This window comes from Lolium rigidum, chromosome 1, assembly GCF_022539505.1.
Source record: "Lolium rigidum isolate FL_2022 chromosome 1, APGP_CSIRO_Lrig_0.1, whole genome shotgun sequence".
Classification (NCBI taxonomy): domain Eukaryota; kingdom Viridiplantae; phylum Streptophyta; class Magnoliopsida; order Poales; family Poaceae; genus Lolium; species Lolium rigidum.
The window spans coordinates 214,008,210-214,033,476 of record NC_061508.1 but is presented as its reverse complement, the minus strand read 5'-3'; the positions used below and the strand labels follow the sequence as shown (position 1 = coordinate 214,033,476).

General features: G+C 43.4%; 2 protein-coding genes across 2 annotated transcripts; one reads left to right on the top strand and one right to left on the bottom strand.

The window, feature by feature from the left end:
* The first annotated feature begins 18,488 nt into the window (after positions 1-18,488).
* LOC124683108 (probable adenylate kinase 7, mitochondrial) lies at positions 18,489-21,207 on the top strand. The gene is made up of 4 exons (XM_047217682.1): positions 18,489-18,863; positions 19,844-19,984; positions 20,121-20,372; positions 20,621-21,207. Exons 1-4 carry the CDS (start codon positions 18,498-18,500, stop codon positions 20,771-20,773), a joined length of 912 nt encoding a protein of 303 aa, XP_047073638.1. The 5' UTR covers positions 18,489-18,497; the 3' UTR covers positions 20,774-21,207.
* A 910-nt stretch (positions 21,208-22,117) lies between these two features.
* LOC124654820 (protein SOSEKI 3-like) lies at positions 22,118-24,109 on the bottom strand. The gene is made up of 6 exons (XM_047193805.1): positions 24,034-24,109; positions 23,665-23,926; positions 23,518-23,587; positions 23,304-23,422; positions 22,320-23,235; positions 22,118-22,238 (listed from the first exon to the last, which is right to left on the bottom strand). Exons 2-6 carry the CDS (start codon positions 23,894-23,896, stop codon positions 22,118-22,120), a joined length of 1,458 nt encoding a protein of 485 aa, XP_047049761.1. The 5' UTR covers positions 23,897-23,926; positions 24,034-24,109.
* Positions 24,110-25,267: the final 1,158 nt, after the last annotated feature.

Sequence of the window (25,267 nt, the reverse complement as noted above, 5' to 3'; positions counted from 1 at the left end):
AATTTCAATGGCGAACACTCAAAGTGTTCATCATATCAATTATATGATTCATGCTCTACCTTTCGGTATCACGTGTTCCGAGACCATGTCCGTACATGCTAGGCTCGTCAAGGCCACCTTAGTATCCGCATGTGCAAAGCGGCTTGCACCCATTGTATGCACTTGTTGATTCTATCACACCCGATCATCACGAGATGCTTCGAAACGACAAGTCTTGGCAACGGTGCTACTAAGGATGAACACTTTATTATCTTGAGATTTTAGTGAGGGATCATCTTATAATGCTACCGTCGCGATCTAAGCAAAATAAGATGCATAAAAGGATTAACATCACATGCAGTTCATATGTGATATGATATGGCCCTTTTGTCTTTGCGCCTTTGATCTTCATCTCCAAAGCACGGACATGATCTCCATCATCTTCGGGCATGATCTCCATCATCGTCGGCGTAGCGTCAAGGTCAATGGCGCCATCTTCATGATTGTCCTCCATGTAGCAACTATTACAACTACCTTGAAATACTACTCAACATGAAATTTAAAGACAACCATAAGGCTCCTGCCGGTTGCCACAATACAATAATGATCATCTCATACATATTCATCATCACATTATGGCCATATCACATCACCAAAACCTGCAAAAACAAGTTAGACGCTCTCTAATTTGGTTTGCATATTTTACGTGGTTTAGGGTTTTCGATATAGATCTAATCTACCTACGAACATGAACCACAACGTTGATACTAATGTTGTCAATAGAAGAGTAAATTGAATCTTTACTATAGTAGGAGAGACAGACACCCGCAAAGCCTCTTATGTAATACAAGTTGCATGTCGAACGAGGAACAAGTCTCATGAACGCGGTCATGTAAAGTTAGTCCGAGCCGCTTCATCCCACTATGCCATAAAGATGCAAAGTACTCAACTAAAGATAACAAGAGCATCAACGCCCACAAAACCATTGTGTTCTACTTGTGCAACCATCTATGCATAGACACGGCTGCGATACCACTTCGTAGGATAACGTTGCACGGAAAACAAAAAATTTCCTACCGCGAACACGCAATCCAAGCCAAGATGCAATCTAGAAGACGGTAGCAACGAGGGGGTATCGAGTCTCACCCTTGAAGAGATTCCAAAGCCTACAAGATGAGGCTCTTGTTGCTGCGGTAGACGTTCACTTGCCGCTTGCAAAAGCGCGTAGAAGATCTTGATCACGATCGGTTCCGGCGCCACGAACGGGCAGCACCTCCGTACTCGGTCACACGTTCGGTTGTTGATGAAGACGACGTCCACCTCCCGTTCCAGCGGGCAGCGGAAGTAGTAGCTCCTCTTGAATCCGACGAGCACGACGGCGTGGTGTCGGTGGCGGTGGAGAACTCCGGCGGAGCTTCGCTAAAGCACGCGGGAGCTATGGAGGAGAAGGGGGCGGCTAGGGTTTGGGAGGGGGTGGCCGGCCACTCAAGGGGCGGCCGAGGTTGTGGTCTTGGGGTGGCCGGCCCCCTCCCTTGGCCCCTCATTATATAGGTGGATCCCCAAGAGTTGGTGTCCAAGTCTTCGAATAAGACCCGAACCAAAAACCTTCCATAAGAGAGGGAAACCTAGCCAAGCTAGGACTCCCACCAAAGGTGGGAGTTCCACCTCCCATATGGGGGGTGGCCGGCCCCTAAGGGGAGTCCACTTGGGACTCCTCCCCCACTAGGGTTGGCCGGCCATGGAGGTGGAGTCCCATGTGGACTCCACCTTCCTTGGTGGTTTCTTCCGGACTTTTCTAGAACCTTCTAGAACCTTCCATAGAACCTTCCGCGACATTTTAATTCACATAAAATGACATCCTATATATGAATCTTATTCTCCGGACCATTCGGAACTCCTCGTGATGTCCGGGATCTCATCCGGGACTCCGAACAAATATTCGAACTCCATTCCATATTCAAGTACTACCATTTCAACATCCAACTTTAAGTGTGTCACCCTACGGTTCGTGAACTATGCGGACATGGTTGAGTACTCACTCCGACCAATAACCAATAGCGGGATCTGGAGATCCATAATGGCTCCCACATATTCAACGATGACTTTAGCGATCGAATGAACCATTCACATACAATACCAATTCCCTTTGTCTCGCGATATTTTACTTGTCCGAGGTTTGATCTTCGGTATCACTCTATACCTTGTTCAACCTCGTCTCCGACAAGTACTCTTTACTCGTACCGTGGTATGTGGTCTCTTATGAACTTATTCATATGCTTGCAAGACATTAGACGACATTCCACCGAGAGGGCCCGGAGTATATCTATCCGTCATCGGGATGGACAAATCCCACTGTTGATCCATATGCCTCAACTCATACTTTCCGGATACTTAATCCCACCTTTATAGCCACCCATTTACGCAGTGGTGTTTGATGTAATCAAAGTACCTTTCCGGTATAAGTGATTTATATGATCTCATGGTCATAAGGACTAGGTAACTATGTATCGAAAGCTTATAGCAAATAACTTAATGACGAGATCTTATGCTACGCTTAATTGGGTGTGTCCATTACATCATTCATACAATGATATAACCTTGTTATTAATAACATCCAATGTTCATGATTATGAAAGTAATCATCCATTAATCAACAAGCTAGTTAAGAGGCATACTAGGGACTCTTTGTTGTTTACATATCACACATGTATCAATGTTTCGGTTAATACAATTATAGCATGGTATATAAACATTTATCATAAACATAAAGATATATAATAACCACTTTTATTATTGCCTCTTGGGCATATCTCCAACACCATACTTAATGCAATTGTCTGTTGTTTACAACTTAATACTGGAGGGGGTTCAGATGATAACCTGAAGGTGGACTTTTTAGGCATAGATGCATGCTGGATAGCGGTCTATGTACGTTGTCTTAATGCCCTGATTAAATCTCATAGTACTCATCATGATATATGTATGTGCATTGTTATGCCTTCTTTATTTGTCAATTGCCCAACTGTAATTTGTTCACCCAACATCTGCTATCTTATGGGAGAGACACCACTAGTAATCTGTGGACCCCGGTCCTATTCTTTACATCTGAAATACAATCTACTGCAATTGTTCTTTACTGTTCTTCGCAAACAATCATCATCATCCACACTATACATCTAATCCTTTGTTTACAGCAAGCCGGTGAGATTGACAACCTCACTGTTATGTTGGGGCAAAGTTCTGGATTGTGTTGTGCAGGTTCCACGTTGGCGCCGGAAGCCCTGGTGTTGCGCCGCACTACACTCCTCCACCATCAACCTTCAACGTGCTTCTTGACTCCTACTGGTTCGATTAAACTTTGGTTTCTTACTGAGGGAAACTTGCTGCTGTGCGCATCACACCTTCCTCTTGGGGTTCCCAACGGACGTGTCAACTACACGCATCAAGCAAATTTCTGGCGCCGTTGCCGGGGAGATCAAGACACGCTGCAAGGGGAGTCTCCACTTCCAATCTCTTTACTTTGTTTTTGTCTTGCTTTGTTTTATTTTATTTACTGCTTTGTTTGCTTCTTATACCAAAAACATAAAAAAATTAGTTGCTAGTTTTACTTTATTTACTGTCTTGTTCTCTATATCGAAAACACAAAAAAATTAGTTACTTGCATTTACTTTATTTAGTTTGCTTTATTTACTACTGCTAAAATGGGTACTGTTGAGAATACTAAGTTGTGTGACTTCACTAGCACAAATAATAATGATTTCTTATGCACACCTATTGCTCCACCTCGCTACTACAGCAGAATTCTTTGAAATTAAACCTCGCTTTACTCGAATCTTGTTATGAGAGAGCAATTTTCCGGTGTTAGTTCGATGATGTCGCTGCCCACCTTAATAATTTTGTTGAACTATGTGAAATGAAAAAGTATAAGGATGTAGATGGTGACATTATAAAATTAAAATTGTTTCCTTTCTCTTTAAGAGGAAGAGCTAAAGATTGGTTGCTATCTCTGCCTAGAAATAGTATTGATTCATGGACTAAATGTAAGGATGCTTTTATTGGTAGATATTATCCTCCAACTAAAATTATATCTTTGAGAAGTAGCATAATGAATTTTAAGCAATTAGATAATGAAAATGTTGCTCAAGCATGGGAGAGAATGAAATCTTTGGTAAAGAATTGCCCAACCCATGGATCGACTACTTGGATGATCATCCAAACCTTTTATGCAGGATTGAATTTTTCTTCGCGGAACCTATTGGATTCAGCTGCTGGAGGTACCTTTATGTCCATCACTTTGGGGGCGGCAACAAAGCTTCTTGATGATATGATGACAAATTACTCTGAATGGCACACGGAAAGAGCTCCACAAGGTAAGAAGGTAAATTCTGTTGAAGAAACCTCCTCCTTGAGTGATAAAATTGACGCTATTATGTCTATGCTTGTGAATGGTAGATCTAATGTTGATCCTAATAATGTTCCTTTAGCCTCATTGGTTGCCCAAGAAGAACATGTTGATGTGAACTTCATTAAAAATAATAATTTCAACAACAATGCTTATAGGAATAATTCTGTAACAACTATAGGCCATATCCTTCTGCTAATGGTAATAGTTATGGTAATTCTTATGGGAATTCTTACAACAATAATAGGAGTGTAACCCCTGGTCTTGAAGCCATGCTTAAAGAATTTATTAGTACACAAACTGTTTTTAACAAATCTGTTGAGGAAAAGCTCGATAAAATTGATATTCTCGCTTCTAAGGTTGATAGTCTTGCCTCTGATGTTGATCTTTTAAAATTGAAAGTTATGCCTAATAAGGATATTGATAATAAGATTGTTACTACAGCAAATGCCATCCAAGTTAGAATTAATGAGAATATTAGATTGATGGCTGAATTGCATGCTAGGTGGGAAAGAGAAGAAAATGAAAAACTAGCTAAAGAGAATAATGTAGCTAAAGTTTGGACTATTACCACCACTAGTAATATTAATGCTTCACATGTTGCTACACCCCCTACTATCAATGGTAAAATAATTGGTGTTGGCAATGTTACTACTCCTAGTGCAAAGCGTGCAAAATTGCCTGAAATTGCTAAAACTGCTGAAATTGATAAAACTGCTGAAATTTTTCAAAATATTGGGGACAATGATCCCACTGCTGTAGATCATAATGGTTTAGACTTTGATGATTGTCACATCTCTGAAGTTATTAAGTTCTTACAAAAGCTTGCTAAAAGTCCCAATGCTAGTGCTATAAATTTGGCCTTTACAAAACACATTACAAATGCTCTCATAAAAGCTAGAGAAGAGAAACTAAAACTTGAAACCTCTATTCCTAAGAAGTTTGAAGATGGTTGGGAGCCCATCATTAAGATGAGGGTCAATGATTTTGATTGTAATGCTTTATGTGATCTTGGTGCAAGTATTTCTGTTATGCCTAAGAAAATTTATGATATGCTTGACTTGCCACCATTGAAAAATTGTTAATTGGATGTTAATCTTGTTGATAATGCTATAAAGAAACCTTTGGGGAGGATTTATAATGTTCGTATTATGGTTAACAATAACCTTGTCCCCGTTGATTTTGTTGTCTTGGATTTTGAATGCAATGCATCTTGTCCCATTATATTGGGAAGACCTTTTCTTCGAACTGTTGGTGCCACCATTGATATGAAGGAAGGTAATATTAAATATCAATTTCCTCTCAAGAAAGGTATGGAACACTTCCCTAGAAAGAGAATGAAGTTACCTTATGATTCTATTATTAGAACAAATTATGATGTTGATGCTTCGTCTCTTAATGTTACTTGATTCACACTTTCTGCGCCTAGCTGAAAGGCGTTAAAGAAAAGCGCTTATGGAGACAACCCATTATTTTAATTCTGCACTTTATTTTATATTTGAGTCTTGGAAGTTGTTTACTACTGTAGCAACCTCTCCTTATCTTTATTTTATTGCATTGTTGTGCCAAGTAAAGTCTTTGATAGTAAAGCCAATACTAGATTTGGATTACTGCGCAGGAACAGATTTCTTGCTGTCACGAATTTGAGCAGTACTCTCCGTAGAAAAATCAAAAAAATCTGCCAATTTACGTGCGTGATCCTCAGATATGTACGCAACTTTCATTCAATTTGGGCATTTTCATCTGAGCAAGTCTGGTGCCACTTCAAAATTCGTCGTTACGAACTGTTCTGTTTTGACAGATTCTGCCTTTTATTTCGCGTTGCCTCTTTTGCTATGTTTGATGGATTTCTTTGTTCCATTAACTTTCATTAGCTTTGTGCAATGTCCAGAAGTGTTAAGAATGATTATGTCACCTCTGAATATATGAATTATGAACTGACCCTCTAATGAGTTTGTTTCGAGTTTGGTGTGGAAGAAGTTTTCAAGGGTCAAGAGAGGAGGATGATACAATATGATCAAGAAGAGTGAAAAGTCAAAGCTTGGGGATGCCCCCGTGGTTCATCCCTGCATATTTTAAGAAGACTCAAGCGTCTAAGCTTGGGGATGCCCAAGGCATCCCTTCTTCATTGACAACTTATCAGGTTCCTCTAGTGAAACTATATTTTTATTCCGTCACATATTATGTGCTTTACTTGGAGCGTCTGTTTGTTTTTATTTTTGTTTTTGTTTGAATAAATCGGATCCTAGCATTCTTTGTTTGGGAGAGAGACACGCTCCGCTGTTTCGTATGAACACATGTGTTCTAAGCTTCATCTTTAATGTTCATTGCGAAATTTGAACTACTTCATTCATTGCTATATGGTTGGAAACGGAAAATGCCGCATGTGGTAAATGGTTTAATGTCTTGAATAATTTGATACTTGGCAATTGTTGTGCTCATATAGATCTTGTTTAAGCTCTTGCATCATGTACCTTGTACCCATTAATGAATAACTACATAGAGCTTGTTAAAATTTGGTTTGCATGATTGATCTCTAGAGTCTAGATATTTTCTGGTTGAGGTGTTTGAACAACAAGGAGACAATGTAAAGTCTTATAATAGTTACAATATGTTCATATGTGAGATTTGCTGCACCTTTTATACTTGAGTTTGCTTCAAACAACCTTGCTAGCCTAGCCTTGTATTGAGAGGAATTCTTCTCGTGCATCCAAATCCTTGAGCCAATAACCATGCCATTTGTGTCCACCATACCTACCTACTACATGGTATTTCTCCGCCATTCCAAAGTAAATTACTTGAGTGCTACCTTTAAAATTTCCATTCTTTACCTTTGCAATATATAGCTCATGGGACAAATAGGTTAAAAACTATCGTGGTGAAGAATATGTACTTATGTGTCTTATTTCTTAATAAGTTGCTTGTTGAGCGGTAACCATGTTTTTCGGGGACGCCATCAACTCTTTTACCTTTGTTGAATATCATGTGAGTTGCTATGCATGTTCGTCTTGTCCGAAGTAAGAGCGATTTTCATGATCAAATGGTTTGAGTATGCATACCGTTAGAGAAGAACATTGGGCCGCTAACTAAAGCCATGATTCATGGTGGAAGTTTCGAGTGTGGACAACTAATCCTCAATCTCTTATGAGAATTTTAATTGTTGTTGAATGTTTATGCATTAAAGAGGAGTCCATTATCTCGTTGTCTATGTTGTCCCGGTATGGATGTCTAAGTTGAGAATAATCAAAAGCGAGAAATCCAATGCGAGCTTTCTCCTTAGACCTTTGTACAGAGCGACATAGAGGTACCCCTTTGTGACACTTGGTTGAAACATATGCTATGCAATGATAATCCGTGTTAATCCAAGCTAATTAGGACAAGGTGCGAGCACTATTAGTATACTATGCATGAGGCTTGCAACTTATAAGATATCTTATACATAACACATATGCTTTATTACTACCGTTGACAAAATTGTTTCTTGTTTTCAAAATGAAAAGCTCTAGCACAAATATAGTAATCAATGCTTCCTCTGCGAAGGGCCTATCTTTTACTTTATTGTTGAGTCGGTTTGCCTATTCTTTTTATCCTGAAGCAAACACTTGTACCAATCGTGTGCATTGATTCTTACATGTTTACTTATTGCACTTGTTATATTACTTTGTGTTGACAATTATCCATGAGATATACATGTTAAAGTTGAAAGCAACCGCTGAAACTTAATCTTCCTTTGTGTTGCTTCAATGCCTTTACTTTGAATTTATTGATTTATGAGTAACTCTTATGCAAGTCTTATTGATGCTTGTCTTGAAAGTATTATTCATGAGAAGTCTTTGCTATATGATTCATTTGTTTACTCATTATCTTCATCATTACTTCGAATCGCTGCATTCATCTCATATGCTTTACAATAGTATGATCAAGATTATGATAGCATGTCACTTCGGAAATTATCTTTGTTATCGTTTACCTACTCGAGGGCGAGTAGGAACTAAGCTTAGGGATGCTTGATACGTCCCAAACGTATCTATAATTTCTTATGTTCCATGCTACTTTTATGATGATACTCACATGTTTTATACACATTATATGTCATATTTATGCATTTTCCGGCACTAACCTATTGACGAGATGCCGAAGAGTCGATTCTGTCGTTTTCTAGCTGTTTTTGGTTTCGGAAATCCTAGTAAGGGAATATTCTCGGAATTGGACGAAATCAACGCCCGGGGTCCTATTTTTGCACGAAGCTTCCGAAGTCCGAGGAGAGACGAAGTGGGGCCACGAGGCGCCGCCACAACAGGGCGGCGCGGCCAACAGGGGCCTGCGCGGCCCTGTTGTGTGCGGCCCCCGTGGCGCCTCCTGACCTGCCCTTCCGCCTACTTAAAGCCTTCGTTGCGAACCCCCCGATCGAGAGCCACGATACGGAAAACCTTCCAGAGACGCCGCCGCCGCCAATCCCATCTCGGGGATTCGGGAGATCGCCTCCGGCACCCTACCGGAGAGGGGAATCATCTCCCGGAGGTCTCTTCGTCGCCATGATCGCCTCCGGATCGATGTGTGAGTAGTTCACCCCTGGACTATGGGTCCATAGCAGTAGCTAGATGGTTGTCTTCTCCTCATTGTGCTATCATGTTAGATCTTGTGAGCTGCCTATCATGATCAAGATCATCTATTTGTAATCCTACATGTTGTGTTTGTTGGGATCCGATGAATATTGAATACTATGTCAAGTTGATTATCAATCTATCATATATGTTATTTATGTTCTTGCATGCTCTCCGTTGCTAGTAGAGGCTCTGGCCAAGTTGATACTTGTGACTCCAAGAGAGAGTATTTATGCTCGATAGTGGGTTCATGCCTCCATTAAATCTGGGATAGTGACAGAAAGTTCTAAGGTTGTGGATGTGTTGTTGCCACTAGGGATAAAACATCGATGCTTTGTCTAAGGATATTTGTGTTGATTACATTACGCACCATACTTAATGCAATTGTCTGTTGTTTACAACTTAATACTGGGGGTTCGGATGATAACTCCGAAGGTGGACTTTTTAGGCATAGATGCATGCTTGGATAGCGGTCTATGTACTTTGTCGTAATGCCCTGATTAAATCTCATAGTACTCATCATGATATATGTATGTGCATTGTTATGCCTTCTTTATTTGTCAATTGCCCAACCGTAATTTGTTCACCCAACATCTCGCTATCTTATGGGAGAGACACCACTAGTGATCCGTGGACCCCGGTCCTATTCTTTACATCCGAAATACAATCTACTGCAATTGTTCTTTACTGTTCTTCGCAAACAATCATCATCCACACTATACATCTAATCCTTTGTTTACAGCAAGCCGGTGAGATTGACAACCTCACCGTTACGTTGGGGCAAAGTTCCGTGATTGTGTTGTGCGGGTTCCACGTTGGCGCCGGAATCCCCGGTGTTGCGCCGCACTACACTCCTCCGCCATCAACCTTCAACGTGCTTCTTGACTCCTACTGGTTCGATTAAACCTTGGTTTCTTACTGAGGGAAACTTGCCGCTGTGCGCATCACACCTTCCTCTTGGGGTTCCCAACGGACGTGTCAACTACACGCATCACAAATCACAAGTTGAAAATCTCGTGCCCCTTGAATACGAGTACCTGAACCTCATGCTACTCAACTTAGGTCCCAAATAAGTTCTTGTCATTGTAAGTATACATGTCTCATCGAGAACGCCAACGGGGTACCTCCTGCCCCATGATATGAAAGTACTACTGCATAGGAGCAATCCCATGCCAAAATGACAAGACAAAAAGACAATGAGCATCTCAGCAATTATTTTATTTACTATGGGCATAGCTTTTTATTGAAGATGCTTCATAGAATGCTCACTATGGTTCGCTGTAAATTTTCACCATGAATGATGAATGGCTAAATTGGCGGCCCAGGCGTTTCTCTAACATATATACAAACTCCATGGACTTACAAGTTTCTATTTTATTTCGCACCGCTAGGCATCCATAAACAAAATAACATGACATCAACTAAATAGGAATAAGTGCAATGTTGAAAGCGTTCCCCATGAAAGCATGGTTGTGCTAACTCCCAACTCGCAATTTGCAAGCATATAGACTTCATAAGATAGTCACAATGACTCAAGTTTATTAAGTGCAAGAAAAGTAAATGTGCCATCAACTTCGTGAGAACTTTACTAACTAATTTTCTCATGACAAAATTTAATTTGGAAGATAAATAAAAGCATGATGAATATACTTGGAATAGAAATAATGCTAGTAGGTAGATATGGTGGACACAATTGGCAAACTTTGATTTTAGGTGGTTGGATGCACGAGTAGATTTCATACTCAGTACAGACGAAGGTTAGCAAAAGACTGGGAGCGACCAACTAAGAGAGCAGTAATGGCAATAATCATGCATAGCGACCAAACATTATCAATCAAATCATAAAGTGATATTACAAGCCGAAAACTAAATGATCATAGAGGCTTTAGTTTACTGGTTGTAGTCATAGCATGGTATAAGCATGTGCCAAGTCAACCCAATAAAGCATCAAAGGAGAATACCACAATATTATCCTTTGTATGATGGAAACAACACATGATTCTTTCAATAGCACATTATGCACTCTCAGCCATTTGAGACAAGCAATGCTACATCAATAAATACTAAGCATATAACAAGAATAACATCCAACATGACGTGCCAAAGTCTATGCCACAGTCTAGACAAGCTTCCGTTTGCATCACTATAAGCATGAAACGTTTTACTCGTCTCCAACACCAATCAACTTATTTGAAATAGCTCCGAGAGATGAAAATCAATATCGACCAGAGATCTAATCATAAAATAATACTAACAAGCTTTGAACACAATTAGAGTGAAAGAACAAGAGCTAAACGCAGTACTAGCAAACTAAAATACTCGCAGAACAATAAGAGCGAAAACTAGAGTGTTCTATGCAATTAAAACGGAGTGTGTTTTCTCCAAAACAAATATGCCGGGATCCAACTATATGCTACAGCAAACTAAACTAAACTAAAGTAAAAACAAAAATAAAGACGCATCAAGAACAACACATAGCATATGAAGCAATAAAAATATAGCGCATAGAAAGATAACCTGTTGCTTTGTTGATGAAGAGGGAATGCCTTGGGCATCTCTGAGCTTTGACGCTTGTACCTCTTGGATATTTATTGGGGTGACATGGGCATCCCAAATCTTGATCTTTTGTCCATTCTTCATCTCATTACATCATTCTTCTCTCCCTACACTTGAAAACTTTCTTCATACAAAACTTCACACAATTCTTATTAGCAGCATTAGTACAATCAAAATAATAAACCACTTGGGTTCAGTTCTAATATATATACAACATCTATTAAAGACTTAGCTTCTGTAGCAACCTCTTCAAAAATCTCTTTACTCAAAAGAACTCAAAAAAAGAGATTAACGGGCAAATGGAAATAGTTGCAGAAATCTGTCAAAACAGAACATCAGGTAAAGATCGACTGTTTTCGAAAATCTTCTATTGCTCAAATCGAAAAGTGTTCAACTAACGAAAGTTAGATAATAACCTGAGTCATATGAACAAAAATTGGCAGCTCAAAATTCCGCTCTGACTGTGAATACGAATTTTTATGGTGATAGCATAGAATCTGTTTTCAGGACAGCAACTTTCCCAAATCTTACTTTCTTCCTATAGAGGCTATTCTTCGCACAAAAACGAAATAAAAATGATAAAGAGAGGTTATTACAGAGGTAATAACTTCCAAGACTCAACAAAACAAAAATTACAGAAATTAAACATGGGTTGTCTCCCAAGAGTGCTTTTCTTTAACGCCTTTCAGCTAGGCGCAGAAAAAGAGCTAGCATCAAGTATTATCAAGTGAAGAAGCATCAAGATTATAATTTGTTCTAATAATAGAATCACAAGGTGACTTCTTTCTTTTCCGAGGGAAGTGTTACATACCTTTCTTGAGTGGAAATTGATATTTAATAATTCCATCTCTCATATCAATAACAACACCAACAATTCTAAGAAACAGTCTTCCCAAAATAATTGGACAAGAAGCATTGCATTCAACATCCAAAACAACAAAATCAACGGGGACAAAGTTATTATTAACCATAATAAGATCATTATTAACTCTCCCCAAAGGTTTCTTTGTAGCAATATCAACAAGATGAACATCCAAATAAAATTGTTCCAACGGTGGCAAATCAAGCATATCGTAGATATTTCTAGGCATAATAGAAATACTTGCACCAAGATCACATAAAGCATTGCAATCAAAGACATCTACTTTCATCTTAATGATGGGCTCCCAGCCATCTTCTAACTTTTTAGGAATAGAAGCTTCACGCTTTAATTTCTCTTCTCTAATTTGCATGAGAGCATTTGTAATATGCTTCGTGAAAGCCATATTTATAGCACTAGCATTAGGACTACTAGCAAGAATTTGTAAAAACTTAATTACTTCAGAGATATTGCAATCATCAAAATCAAAGTCATTATTATCAAAGGTAAGAGGACTATTGTCTCCCACTCCGAAAAATTTCAGCACACTTATCAAAACAGTTTCAGTGATTCTAGACAATTTTGTAGAAGGAGCGGGGACTTTTCCTACACCAATTATTTTACCATTAATAGTAGGAGGGTGGCTAACATTTGAGACTTAATTACTACTGGTGGTGGTGATGGTACACATTTTAGTCAAATTATTATTTCTAGCAATTTTATCTTCTCTTTCCCACCTAGCATGCAATTCCACCAACATCCTAACATTTTCATCAATTCCAACTAGAATGGCATTTGCATAAGCAAAAGGATTTTCGTCCATAGTTACAGGTTTAGCAACCATTTTATTAATCAAAGAATTTTGTGCTTCAGACAAGGAGGAAATACAAGTTCAGCATTTGAAATTTTGACTTGCAAACCAGAAATTTCCCTATTTAAATTCTCAAGTTGATGACTAATATTTTTCAACATACCACATTGTTCTTCCATGGTTTTAGTGAACACTTTATTTTGCTCATATTGCATTTTCATAAAGTTCTTAGTGGCCTTTTCAACTTCTAAAATCTTTTCCTCACTAGGTATAGATCTACCATAATAACCATTGCCACTATTAGAAGGATATGGCATATAATTGTTGCTACCAAAATTATTCCTATAAGCATTGTTGTTGAAATTATTGTTTTTAATGAAGTTCACATCAACATGCTCTTCTTGAGCAACCAAAGAAGCTAACGAAACATTATTTGGATCAACATGAGCTTTACCATTAACAAGCATAGACATAATAGTATCAATCTTATCACTCAAAGAGGAGGTTTCTTCAACAGAGTTTACCTTCTTACCTTGTGGAGCTCTCTCGATGTGCCATTCAGAATAATTTATCATCATATCATCAAGTAGTTTTGTTGCAGCCCCCAAAGTGATGGACATAAAGGCACCTCCAGCAGCTGAATCCAGAAGGTTTCTTGAAGAAAAATTCAGTCATGCATAAAAAGTTTGGATGATCATCCAAGTAGTCAGTCCATGAGTGGGACAATTCTTTACCAAAGATTTCATTCTTTCCCAAGCTTGATCAACATGTTCATTATCAGATTGTCTAAATTTCATTATGTCACTTCTCAAAGATATATAATCTTAGCAGGAGGATAATATTTTCCAATAAAAGCATGTTTGCATTTAATCCAACAATCAATACTATTTCTAGGCAAAGATAGCAACCAATCTTTAGCTCTCCCTCTCAAAGAGAAAGGAAACAAATTCAGTTTTATAATGTCACCATCTACATCCTTATACTTTTGTATCTCACAAAGTTCAACAAAATTATTAAGGTGAGAAGCAGCATCATAAGTACTAATACTAAAAAATTGCTCTTTCATAACAAGACTTAACAAAGTAGATTTAAAATTACTTCTGAAGGTGTTGCTAGCTGACTTGTGGCAGGGCGCATTATCAGCGTCAGCAACAACGTGAAACCTGCACACAACACAACCAAAATACTTTGCTCCAACTAACAGTGAGGTTGTCAATCTCACCGGTTTTGCTGAACACAAAGGATTAAACGTATCGAGTGAAAAGAGAACAATGTTTGCGGAAAGTAAACAAAACAGGATTGCAGTAAATGAATTTGTCAGTGTAAAATAAAGGACCGGGGTCCACAGTTCACTAGAGGTGTCTCTCCATAAAGATAAATAAAATACTGGGTAAACAAATTACAGCTGGGCAATTGACAGAATAAATACCATACATGACCAGATGATTACTATGAGATTCGTTTGGGAATTACAACATAATACATAGACCGTAATCCAACTGTGTCTATGACTAATAAGCCACCTTACGGTTATCGTCCGAACCCCTTCCAATATTAAGTTGCAAGCAACAGATTATCGCATTAAGCAATGTGTGTAAAGTAAACAATAGAATTACCCTTGGATAAAACATTGTTGTTTTCTCCCTAGTAGCAACAACACATCTACAATCTCACTCTTCTAGAAAACTAGAGGCATGAACCTACTATATAGCATAAATACCCCCTCTTGGAGTCACAAGCATTTACTTGGCCAGAGCAGCTACTAGCAGCGGAGAGCATGCAAGATCACAAATGACATATGACAAGTATATATAATCGATCTCAACATAGTATTCAATATTCATTGGATCCGAGCAAACACAACATGTAGCATTGCATAAGGATGATCTTGATCATGATAGGAAGCTCACAAGATCTAAACATGAAGCAGAAATTGGAGAAGACAACCATCTAGCTACTACTATGGACCCATGGTCCAGGGATGAACTACTCACGCATCACTTCAGAGGCGGGCATGGCGATGTAGAGGCCCCCGGTGATGATCTCCTCCTCCGGCAGTGTGTCGGGAAGAGCTTCAGAACCCTCCCGAGCTCGGGTCTGCAATGGCGGGCGATGTAGAGACCCATAGGTGGAAGTGCGAGGTCGGTGGAGGCCAGGGGACCCACACCACCCCTTGGCGCGGGCCTAGGCCTGGCCGCGCCAAGGCATGGTCGGGCCACCCTATGCCTCCTCTTCGTCCCCCCTCTGGACTCTGTCTTCGTTACGGTGACAATGACATACTATCAAATCAATGAAGGAACTCAATGAAGCTTACTACCTTCATGTACTCATCCAACGTCTATTTATCAGCAAGATAGAAGCAACAACCATCTTCGCTCCACTGGAGAGTGCGATTGGATTTGATCTTGCTTATCACGCTCCACTTGGTCCTCCACTTTCTGATATGGTTGTAGACCTGAAGAGTGCTCACATATATGCGAGCAAATGCAAGAACATCAGCAACTACCTTCTTCATCTATGCCTATTTGAATCCCAGATTAAAATAGATGTTACTATGGCCGAGCTCAACCAAGCGTTTCAGCACAAACTCTGACATCTTAGGTTGCCAAACCATGGCAGGTTTATTTGCAAACAAATAATGTTTAGCACTAATAGATGGAGTAGAAAGATCAGGGGAGCCCAATGGTATGATCGCCTACATGACAAATAGCAGAAGAACGTAGCCAAGCATTAGCACATCAATGAACTACCACATCCACATCCTTAAGCATTAGCGCATCAATGAACCACCACATCCTTAAGCATTAGCACATCAATGAACTACCACATCCACATCCTTAAGCATTAGCGCATAATTGAACCACCACATCCACATCCTTAAGCATTAGCGCATCAATGAACCACCACATCTACATCCTTAAGCATTAGCGCATCAATGAACCACCACATCCACATCCTTAAGCATTAGCACATCAATGAACCACCACATCCTTAAGCATTAGCACATCAATGAACTACCACATCCACATCCTTAAACATTAGCACATCAATGAACTACCACGTCCTTAAGCATTAGCACATCAATGAACTACCAAAAAAGAAAGAGCGGTCTTACACTCAGAGGAGCCACACGCAGTATCGAGATCGGGGAAGCAGGAGACCCTGGCAAAGAAGCAAGCAGCACAACCGTCCCCGTGGAAGATTCAAATGCAACCTTGACAACCATCCCCGTGGAAGAGTCAGAAGCAACATCGACAACTGTCCCGTGGTAGAGTCAGATCCAACCACGGCCGGCGACGAAGGAATGATCTACAATGGATTCTACCAGATCCCCATGTGTACCCAAAAGTTCTAGATCTATTGTTTGCAGAAGCTTACAACAACCGGAGTGATCGATGCAGATGAAGAAGACGACAAGCCGTTGCCAGTCGCCGCTACCAAAGCCAACGTCACCGCCGCCTGCCTCGCCGACCGTGCGGGTCAGGACGAGCCGACCATATCGCTAGATTGGGAAGGGTGGATGAGATCGAAATAGGGGAGGGGGATTTGGATTTGGTGGTGAGAGAGCCTCCCCTATATACGGTAGCGAAATTTGGAGGATGTTGACCGAATTAATCCCGCCGATTTTTCGCCGTTCCGCGCTAAACCAAATCAACCATCAATTCCGCCCCTATATACAAGAGCTAACTTCAATGGAAACGGTTCTTTATAAACCGAATCAGAGTAATGTCAAACCTGAGATTTAATTTCTAATGGGCTGGGTGCCACAGCATCCCACGTTTGGTTCTCAATTCCACCTGATTTTGAAACAACCATTCGATCGCCACGCAAACCGAAGAGAAATCTCGCAACAACAAGTGACTTTCCGTACAGACCTCTCCTAACCCCCGCGTCGCCTAACCCTAGGCGGCACGGGGCGATCTCCCGCCGCCGGCCGCTGCCACCTCCCTCCTCGCCCCGCCCTCCTCGCCGCCGCCGGAAGACCCGCAGGGCAAAGCCCTGGCGGCGACGGCGGGGGCTTCGTCCATCGCGCGGTGGAGGCTCCCCTGGTGGAGGCGACGTACGTCTTCGGCGATTCCGGCGGCTCCGGCGGCCGGGCGGCGCGGGAGAGCGGCGGCGTGGACATCTCCACGGTGGTGGAGCGGCTTCCAGCGCGATGGATCGCCCTACTGGCGGTGGATCTTCGGATCGCCGGTGGTAGGGGCCCCTAGGGTCTCGGGAGGCGCTGCCGAGATGGTGGAGGCGGCGTCGCGTCAGAATAAAGGTGTTCGGAGCTCGGTCCCCATCTCGGCAAGGCCACGTGTGGCGGCGCCGGCGAGTCGCCGGTCCGGTTTCCTCTCGGATCGATGGATCCGGGAGGGTGGTCTCTCCGGGCACGGTCCGTCGACTCCGTCGTGGAGCTTTGGGAGTCGGAGGGCGGTTGTTAGTGTTGTCTTCCCCTTGGCCGGCCGTGGTGGCGAGGGAGGGAAGGGGACGGTATAATCGCCTTCCTCGTTAGGGTTTGTGTTCTTCTGGTGGCTTGCGGCTGTCATGTTCTGCAGCTTCTTCCGGCCGGCCTTGGTGGCGAGGGGAGGAGGCGGTTCGACGTGGCGACGCCAAAATCGGCCAGATGGTCGGGAGAAAGACCCTTCTTCTTCCTTGTCGGTATGATTTGCTCGCTGTTGTTCTTCTTCTTCCTCGGCACCGATGCTAGAGGGAGTTCCTGGTTTGCCCGGGCGGATGGCCCGGCCGCGATGCTCGGACCGGTCGGTTGACTCGAGTTTCCTTCCTTCCGGAAGGGACACTTTTCGCGGTACTCAAAGCCAAAGATGGCGACGGCTGCCGCAGGCGTGTTGAATTGGTGTCCATGCCTTCTCGGCTGGTGTCAAGGAAGGAGGAAGCGGCGTGGTGGCAATTACACCGTGGTCGAAGATTTGGGTCTTCTCTCAAGTCTATGGGATGATGACACGGGGCTCGGAGATCTTCATGGGTTATGGTGGTCTTAGGGTGTTCTGGGTGTTCTTGGTCCTTTGTATTTGTGTTTCTCTGTGCTTGTAAGGGTCAACAAATTTGTATCTTTTCGTGATATGAATGCAGAGAAATTCTCAAAAAAAAAGAAGAGAAATCTCGCGTGTCCCTTTCGCAGCTCCATAGGCCACCAGCACATATAATAAAGAAAACAAAGCAGCTCCCTGCAATTTCCATCTCAAAGGAGCTGCCAGCCCCACGATCTCCCCACGCGCACCAACCCCCAAAACCCCCCACGCCGCGCAAACCCTAGCCGCCGCCGCCGCCGCCGCATCAGCAATGGCCGGCCTCCTGCGGCTCGCCGGCGCCGCCCGATCCCTCTCCCGCGCGCTGGCCCCGGCCGCGCGGCACCACCGGACGCTCGCGTCCTCGGCGGCCGCCCTGGCCGAGGACGAGTGCTGGTCCGAGTGGGAGGAGGAGGAGGAGGAGGCGCGGCGGCAGCGGGCCCGCGCGTCGGCGCCCGCCGCGGAGTCCTTCCCGGCCGGCGGCGGGCCCGCGGGCGTGCAGTGGGTGGTCATGGGCCGCCCCGGCCCGCAGAAGCACGCCCACGCCGCGCGCCTCGCCGAGGTGCTCGCCGTGCCCTACATCTCCATGGGCACGCTCGTCCGGCAGGAGCTCAGCCCCACCTCCTCGCTCTACAAGAAGGTTCGCCCTCGTCCCCGCTACCAATTGTCCGATTTCTCTAGTATTTCCTTTCGAGCTGCCCTTCGTCCCCCCTCTATCGATTTCGCGATCACGGGTCAACCTGAATCCCCTGAGCCGGATCGGCGGCGCAAATTCTTCTCAAGTCTATGCTCTCTCAGTAATCTTTGAGATCTTCCAGGCGTTTCGGTATCTGAAAAACATTTCCGCCAACCAATTGCCTGATTCAGGAATGAAGAGCTGCGCCTTTTCTCCACTTAACCCAAGCCTCCGCGGTCAATTTCCTGGGCGCTTCTCGAAATTTCCCGTGACCTGCCGAGGGACTCATGTGATCCTGTGCGATATCCGGCCCCGAGCTCTCCAAGACCACAACTTTTCTCTGGACGAGCAAAAGTTCTTCAACTTTTCCTCGTTTGTTCCCCACCAAGTATTACACGAATCAAAAGACTTTTCCTTGGCCACAATTTCCTAGTCCTTAATTAAATGCCACGGCGCCAACAATATCACACGAGTATCTTCTTTGCATTTTGTATGCTTACATTGGACCGTATAATGCTGGGAGGGGAGTGTGGCGGTCATGTCTTTCCCTGCATCCTCCTCTTCGCAGGTTACCACGATGGCGACCACGTAGTTTGCTTATGTTCAGATGGCATTCTAGGGGCAATTCGAGAAGTCCACATTGCTTGGGTTACATAAGCAAGTTTGGAACATTCTATACTGGTGTCTTGTGGATGGCAGCCGTCTGCATATGCAGTTATGCATGCTTCCAATTTGCCCTGCATTTGTCTGGCCTTCTTGTTCTACCTAGACAGCTGGAGAGTAGTTGGTAGAGTTTCCCAACCCTAGACAATGAGAACCATTTTAAAATTGGACACTATTATATAACAATTGTACCAGTACTTCGAAAATGTAACGACAATTGGTTGTGGTTTTTGTGGTTATTGTATGGTGCTAAACTGCTTTTTTCCATTGCATACCAACAGATTGCTAATTCGGTGAATGAAGGGAAGCTTGTGCCCGAGGATATCATATTCGGATTGCTGACAAAGCGTCTTGAGGACGGATACAACAAGGGTGAAACTGGATTCATCCTCGATGGAATCCCACGCACTCGTATGCAAGCTGTAGGTTCCTAGTTACCTTGTATGCTTGAGCAAAAGAACATACTTACTGTTACCATGTGGTTAACCAGTTAGCCTAGACAATGAAATGCCTTGGTGGTTAGTTACTTACAGCGTTCTGACTAGTCTCATATTTCAGGAGATTCTTGATGAGATCGTGGATATCGACTTGGTTCTGAACTTCAAATGTGCTGATAACTGTTTCATGAAGAGGCGTTCTGGGGGTGACATCTGTACCCATTGTGGGCAGCTTTTTGATGCCAGCAGTCCGGTTTCTAGGGAGCGTAATCTCTCCCTTGGAAGCCCGACTTGGCATGCTCAGGCACAACCTGCTTCTATAGTAGGCCTGGAGAACCCAAGGATGGAGAAGATGCGTGCTTATGCTGAGCAGGTATTTTTCAGCTTGGCCAACCCTTCTGAAGCCATATATCTAGTTAGGATAATTCTCAATTTGCTTTGCACTCGAGGCACGGGACTAGACTTAAAATTTATCTGACAATGCCAGTAGTATCTTATGCTCCCTGAAACACAATAAAAGCCAAATCGTAAACATATATATTGGGTTTTGCGCTATTACAACTGTACTGATGGTGTGAATGCGTGATTACTTCTAGTAATATGTAACTCTCAATGTTGCAGGCCAAGCAGCTGGAAGATTACTACAAGAAACACAGAAAGCTTGTGGAGTTGAAGACATCAGCTCGCCCTGGGGAAACCTGGCAGGGGCTCGTCAGCGCCTTGCAGCTCCAGCATCTAGACCCATCCCCGACACCACACAAACTCACCGCGTAAATAGTGTCCACTGAGTGTTAAGGATCTACATTGTGATCCACGCCTGCGACGTACGTAACGTACGTAGTATAACTATAAGTTTAAGTCCCTGAGGATTCAGTGGCTGTGGTATTTCGCCCTTTTCTGCTATAGATAAAATGTAAGCGATTTTGTAGACGCGCTTGCTTATATGTTTGTAACTGAGTATTGAACTTGCAAATGCAAGTCTACGGTGTGCCAGGCTCTCTGCCGTGCTGTTGTCTTGAGTACCAGTATAATTGTTCTGTGAGTTCTGCCCCCTCGAGTAGCCAGGCGGATATGGTGCTTTGTTCCTTTTTGTAATAGATAAAGTGTAAGCGATTTTGTAGACATGCTTGCTTATATGTTTGTAACTGAGAGTATTTAACGTGCAAGTGTGCGGAGCGACAGTCTCTGCTGGTCTGTTGTTTTGAGTACCAGTTTCGCTCAGTATTAGTTGCTTTTCAATCACCGAAAAGCAAGTTATTATGCGTTTTCTCGTGCGCATCTATCATGTCCTAATGTGTGCTTTTTAAGCCCTGAAGATACCAGGGAAGAACATGAGACCAAGACGTGTATGGTAACTGGTAAGCAGCAAAACTGATGGGTCTTTTCATGGAGGTCGGCCACTACCTTTGGCATTGGGCTGTATAGTCTGATGTACATCCTGCGCCAGTTCCGTGTTTAAGTTTTAAAATCCATGTGCTGCATCAGTGTTTAAGCTTTAAAATCAATGTGCTGCTTCACTGTCTAAGCTGTCGTTCGTGGTACGGAGTACTTGCCAATGGAGCCGGTCCAGTATTTCGTGAGTATAACCTGTGGCCACAGTCGTGTAGCCTGGGAGGGGATTGGAGTACGCTCTACGGCCTCATTGATTTGGTGAAAGACGACTGGTAGATCTAGTACTCTGACGTAGTGATAGCTGGGTGTCAGATCTGAATCTCATCTTGCGTTTGCACTATACACCCTTCTCCCACTCCACTTATCAGGAGTAACTTCTTCTCAAAGCAAAGATCATATAATTGTAATTTTCTGGTAACCAATATAAGTGCACTTTGTTACAACTACCAGCAGCAGAGTCGTAGCTACTAAAACCCCAAGTACTTTCTAGATACTTTTCCTGCACACCTAATTGACAGCGAAACAAAGAAGGAACCGCACCCAATTTCATTGCATTGGCACTGAGTTTCTTGGAGCAATCAATTAGTGCATCACAACCAGAGCTCCCGAAGAAATCTTGCAGTAGTAGTAGTTCATGTTCAGTTTCATGTATACTCTTAAATACAGACTACTCAAATATGAAAAGAGCAATACTACTAAAGTCTTCAGATACAATTTTATACCACTCTACTGCCTTTCTTCCATTTTGACCCCTTTCTCATTTTCATCGTGGAACGACACAGCCTTAAAAGTATTGTTGCTCGCGCTCCTGGACGGGTTAGCCGACGGGTGTGCTTCCTCGCAGACTCTGCGAAATCAATCCAGTGTAAAGAGAAATCAGCGTAAATATGTCAGTACCGACGATGTAGAGGGCGACCGGTGCACATACCCATCCTGGTGACCGCGAGACGAAGAGGGTTTAAGCTTGCCCGAAGCACTGTCGAGCCGGTTACTCGCGGAATTCTCTGTCTCTGAACCTCCGGCGGTGAACGCACTAGTAGTCCCAGGCTTCAGCTCGCCAAGAGGGTACAGCTCTGGAGATGACGACGGGTACTCGAGCCTCGTGAACCGCTGCTTATTGGAGGTCCGAACGAGGCCAGAGCCAGGGTTGTGCGGCCCGCAGGTCATGAGGCACATGAGCAGGTTGGCCGGCTTCAGCCTGCCGCTGACGGAGATCGTGGCAGTTCTTTCATCCTCCTCCAGCAGACCTCTCCTCCTGCCGGCTGCTTCAGCCCTTATCAGCGACTGCAGCGTGCCACTCCTTCTACCAGAAGGTTGCTCTGCTGCAGCTCGACGCTTGGAGTGGGACTCGCAGACGATTTCTGGGTTTTCCGGGGTTACTCCTGCCGTGTCTTGTCCCTGTTGATGCTGTGTGCTGTCCCGTCTCGCTTTATCATCTGTTTGTGTGGCCGCGTCGTGCGCTGCCGCCTGATTGTTGAGGCCAGGTGAGCTTGCGCCTGAGGACGGCATGCTCGCCTTGGGGGACGAGTCGTTTGAGGAGCCTGAATGTGGCATTCTGCATTGCTCGTCGTACCCGATGGTGGAAGCAGATGGTGGTGACAGCAATGCTGGTGGTGGCACTGTCTTTTTGGTGGCTGAAACAACAGCAACACGAGGAGATGACAGTGGTACTGCCTCTTCTTTGACGACTGGAACAGCAGGTTCAGTAGTAGGAGCAGGAGATGTACACGTTGAAGGCCACCCTTGATTTGTTCCAGTAGAACGAGGCGACTCTTGCTGCTGAGCTGGCTTGGGAAGCTGAACCTTTGCATTGTTTGCACTACTATCCTGCTGATGATCTGAAACTGTATCTACTTATAAGCGGTGGATCCAGGAACAAAACACAGTTGCTCGCTATTTGTGTAATTAATACCTGGTGTCGACTGGTCAAGTTGGAGCTCGGAGCCCTTGAGGACGTACTCGGTGCCTTGTGCGGGCAGCAGCAGATCCCCCTCGGACAGATCATGCCACACAAATCCATTCTTGTATCTCCTGCATGGCATCATTGCATCATCAATACCAATACAATGTTGAGTAAACGATGGATCTTGAGACGGCAATTCGATCCATGGGTATGTCGTGCATACCTTTTGCAGGACCAGGAATACTTGGCTGCCATGCCCTTCCCTCTCAGGGCATCCAATCGGCTCATCACATCTGAACAAATTGCAATTCTGGTAAGGCACTCTACAATGACCAATAGCAACAACAATCGAGTGTCAGTGGCAACTAACCTCGCAGGTAGAGGCCTTGCGGGGAGGCAAGGGAAACCTCCATGAAGTGTGGATGCTCCAGGTGTTGATTGCGGCACAGGTAGTACACCACCGCCATCCTCGCCGTCCCTATCTCGTACCTCTTGGTTGGCGGCGGCTCCGGCTCCACCCTGGCAGGCCTGGCACGTATCCCGGCTGGGCTGGCACGCCGTCTGGCTCTCCCCTCCATTCTGTTCAGTGGCTCCTCCGACATGTACGGGTGTATCAATCTGATGAACTTACACTGCAGTCATATCAGAAACAGAAGAGTCAGAGATCAAGCAAGATATGAACAAGTAAGCAGAACTGGAATGTGGGACAAACACGAAATCGTAGGACAAACGGACAAACCTGCTGCCTTCTCTTCGCGTTTCAGGGATAGAACTGGAGATGTATTCTTGTGCTTCCTCTGGGTTCAGAAGAAAACGAGAGCCCTTTTGTACAGGGTGTGTTGTGCACGGCCAGGGTAGGAGGAGAGGAGTGTTGGGTAAGAAAGAAATACGGAAAAGACCTGGTGTTGCTGCCCACATGGGGCACATGTAGGATGGGCAGAGTACAGTTGGACTTGTTCTGCCTGCTGAGTGTTGTACGTTAGATTTGGTTGGTTTTACTTTTACTCCATGCAATGCAGTGCAGACACCTTTCTTCTTTCCTGAGCTTTGCTTTGCCTTTGCATCTCCATCTATAGCTTTTTCCACACACCGATGCATGCAGTGTAGCCTAGTGGAGCTTTTCCGGGCCTCTTTGATTCCCCTGATCTGGAGGTGATACAATACAAGTAAAAAGTTATCCTTATATACTCAGCATTACTAAAGTTAGGTTCAAATTTTCAAACAAAAAGTTGAGTTCAAATTTTCATGGAAGATACATATTTGGATGCACCGAATAGACCATGGATCAGGCACGGGAATCCGGGGAGACTTGATCTGGGATAAATCTCAGATTAACCGGAACAACCCTCACTGTTATCTCGAATAAATGACCAAATTTTATGGTCTACAGTAACAAAAAGCTAACTGTTACCTGCCAGTAGTTATCCCTGGTCCTAGCATACCTGCAAAGATATAAGGTGCTAACCACTCTACCAGATATGAGCGACTTAGATGACGATCTTTGGATCATGATGTTCTGCAAAGAGCAGTTCAGCGAGAAGGACCTGCTGTGTTTGGTATAACCCCTTTCAGGATTCCTAACAAAGGTAGAATTATTGTTGGTTATCTCACTTTATCTTTTGGCTGAATGGAATGTCAACTAAGCAGCATGTTTAGTCAACCTAATGCATGTCTGCCATAATATCACAGCAACAATGTCGTTGAAGCTTGTTATTTCCTTCTTTTGTTAGATCGTCACATGCTGGACGATCTCTGCTCAAAGTTGCAGCTCAGCTGTAAAGGTTCCCATGAGGGTAAGTATATTTTGGTCCAAGTACCTCAAGCAATAAGTTCTATTGATCAGGAATTTACGAGAAGCCATACAGAAAATATGGCTTATGATTTTAGCGAGGAACATACACTGTTTATCTCAAAACAAAGAAGCATAACATCTGGAACATATGCTTTATTGCAGATATCTCTTCTCTACCGTA

What these genes read in the sequence shown, in the direction of transcription:
- LOC124683108 (XM_047217682.1), top strand. Translation starts at nt 18,498, where the DNA reads ATGGCCGGCCTCCTGCGGCTCGCCGGCGCCGCCCGATCCCTCTCCCGC. An exon ending in CCTCCTCGCTCTACAAGAAG is followed by an intron (nt 18,864 to 19,843) that starts GTTCGCCCTCGT and finishes GCATACCAACAG; the next exon opens with ATTGCTAATTCGGTGAATGA. An exon ending in CACGCACTCGTATGCAAGCT is followed by an intron (nt 19,985 to 20,120) that starts GTAGGTTCCTAG and finishes CTCATATTTCAG; the next exon opens with GAGATTCTTGATGAGATCGT.
- LOC124654820 (XM_047193805.1), bottom strand. Translation starts at nt 23,896, where the DNA reads ATGTCGGAGGAGCCACTGAACAGAATGGAGGGGAGAGCCAGACGGCGT. An exon ending in TATTCCTGGTCCTGCAAAAG is followed by an intron (nt 23,423 to 23,517) that starts GTATGCACGACA and finishes GATGCCATGCAG; the next exon opens with GAGATACAAGAATGGATTTG. An exon ending in TCTCGCGGTCACCAGGATGG is followed by an intron (nt 22,239 to 22,319) that starts GTATGTGCACCG and finishes TTGATTTCGCAG; the next exon opens with AGTCTGCGAGGAAGCACACC.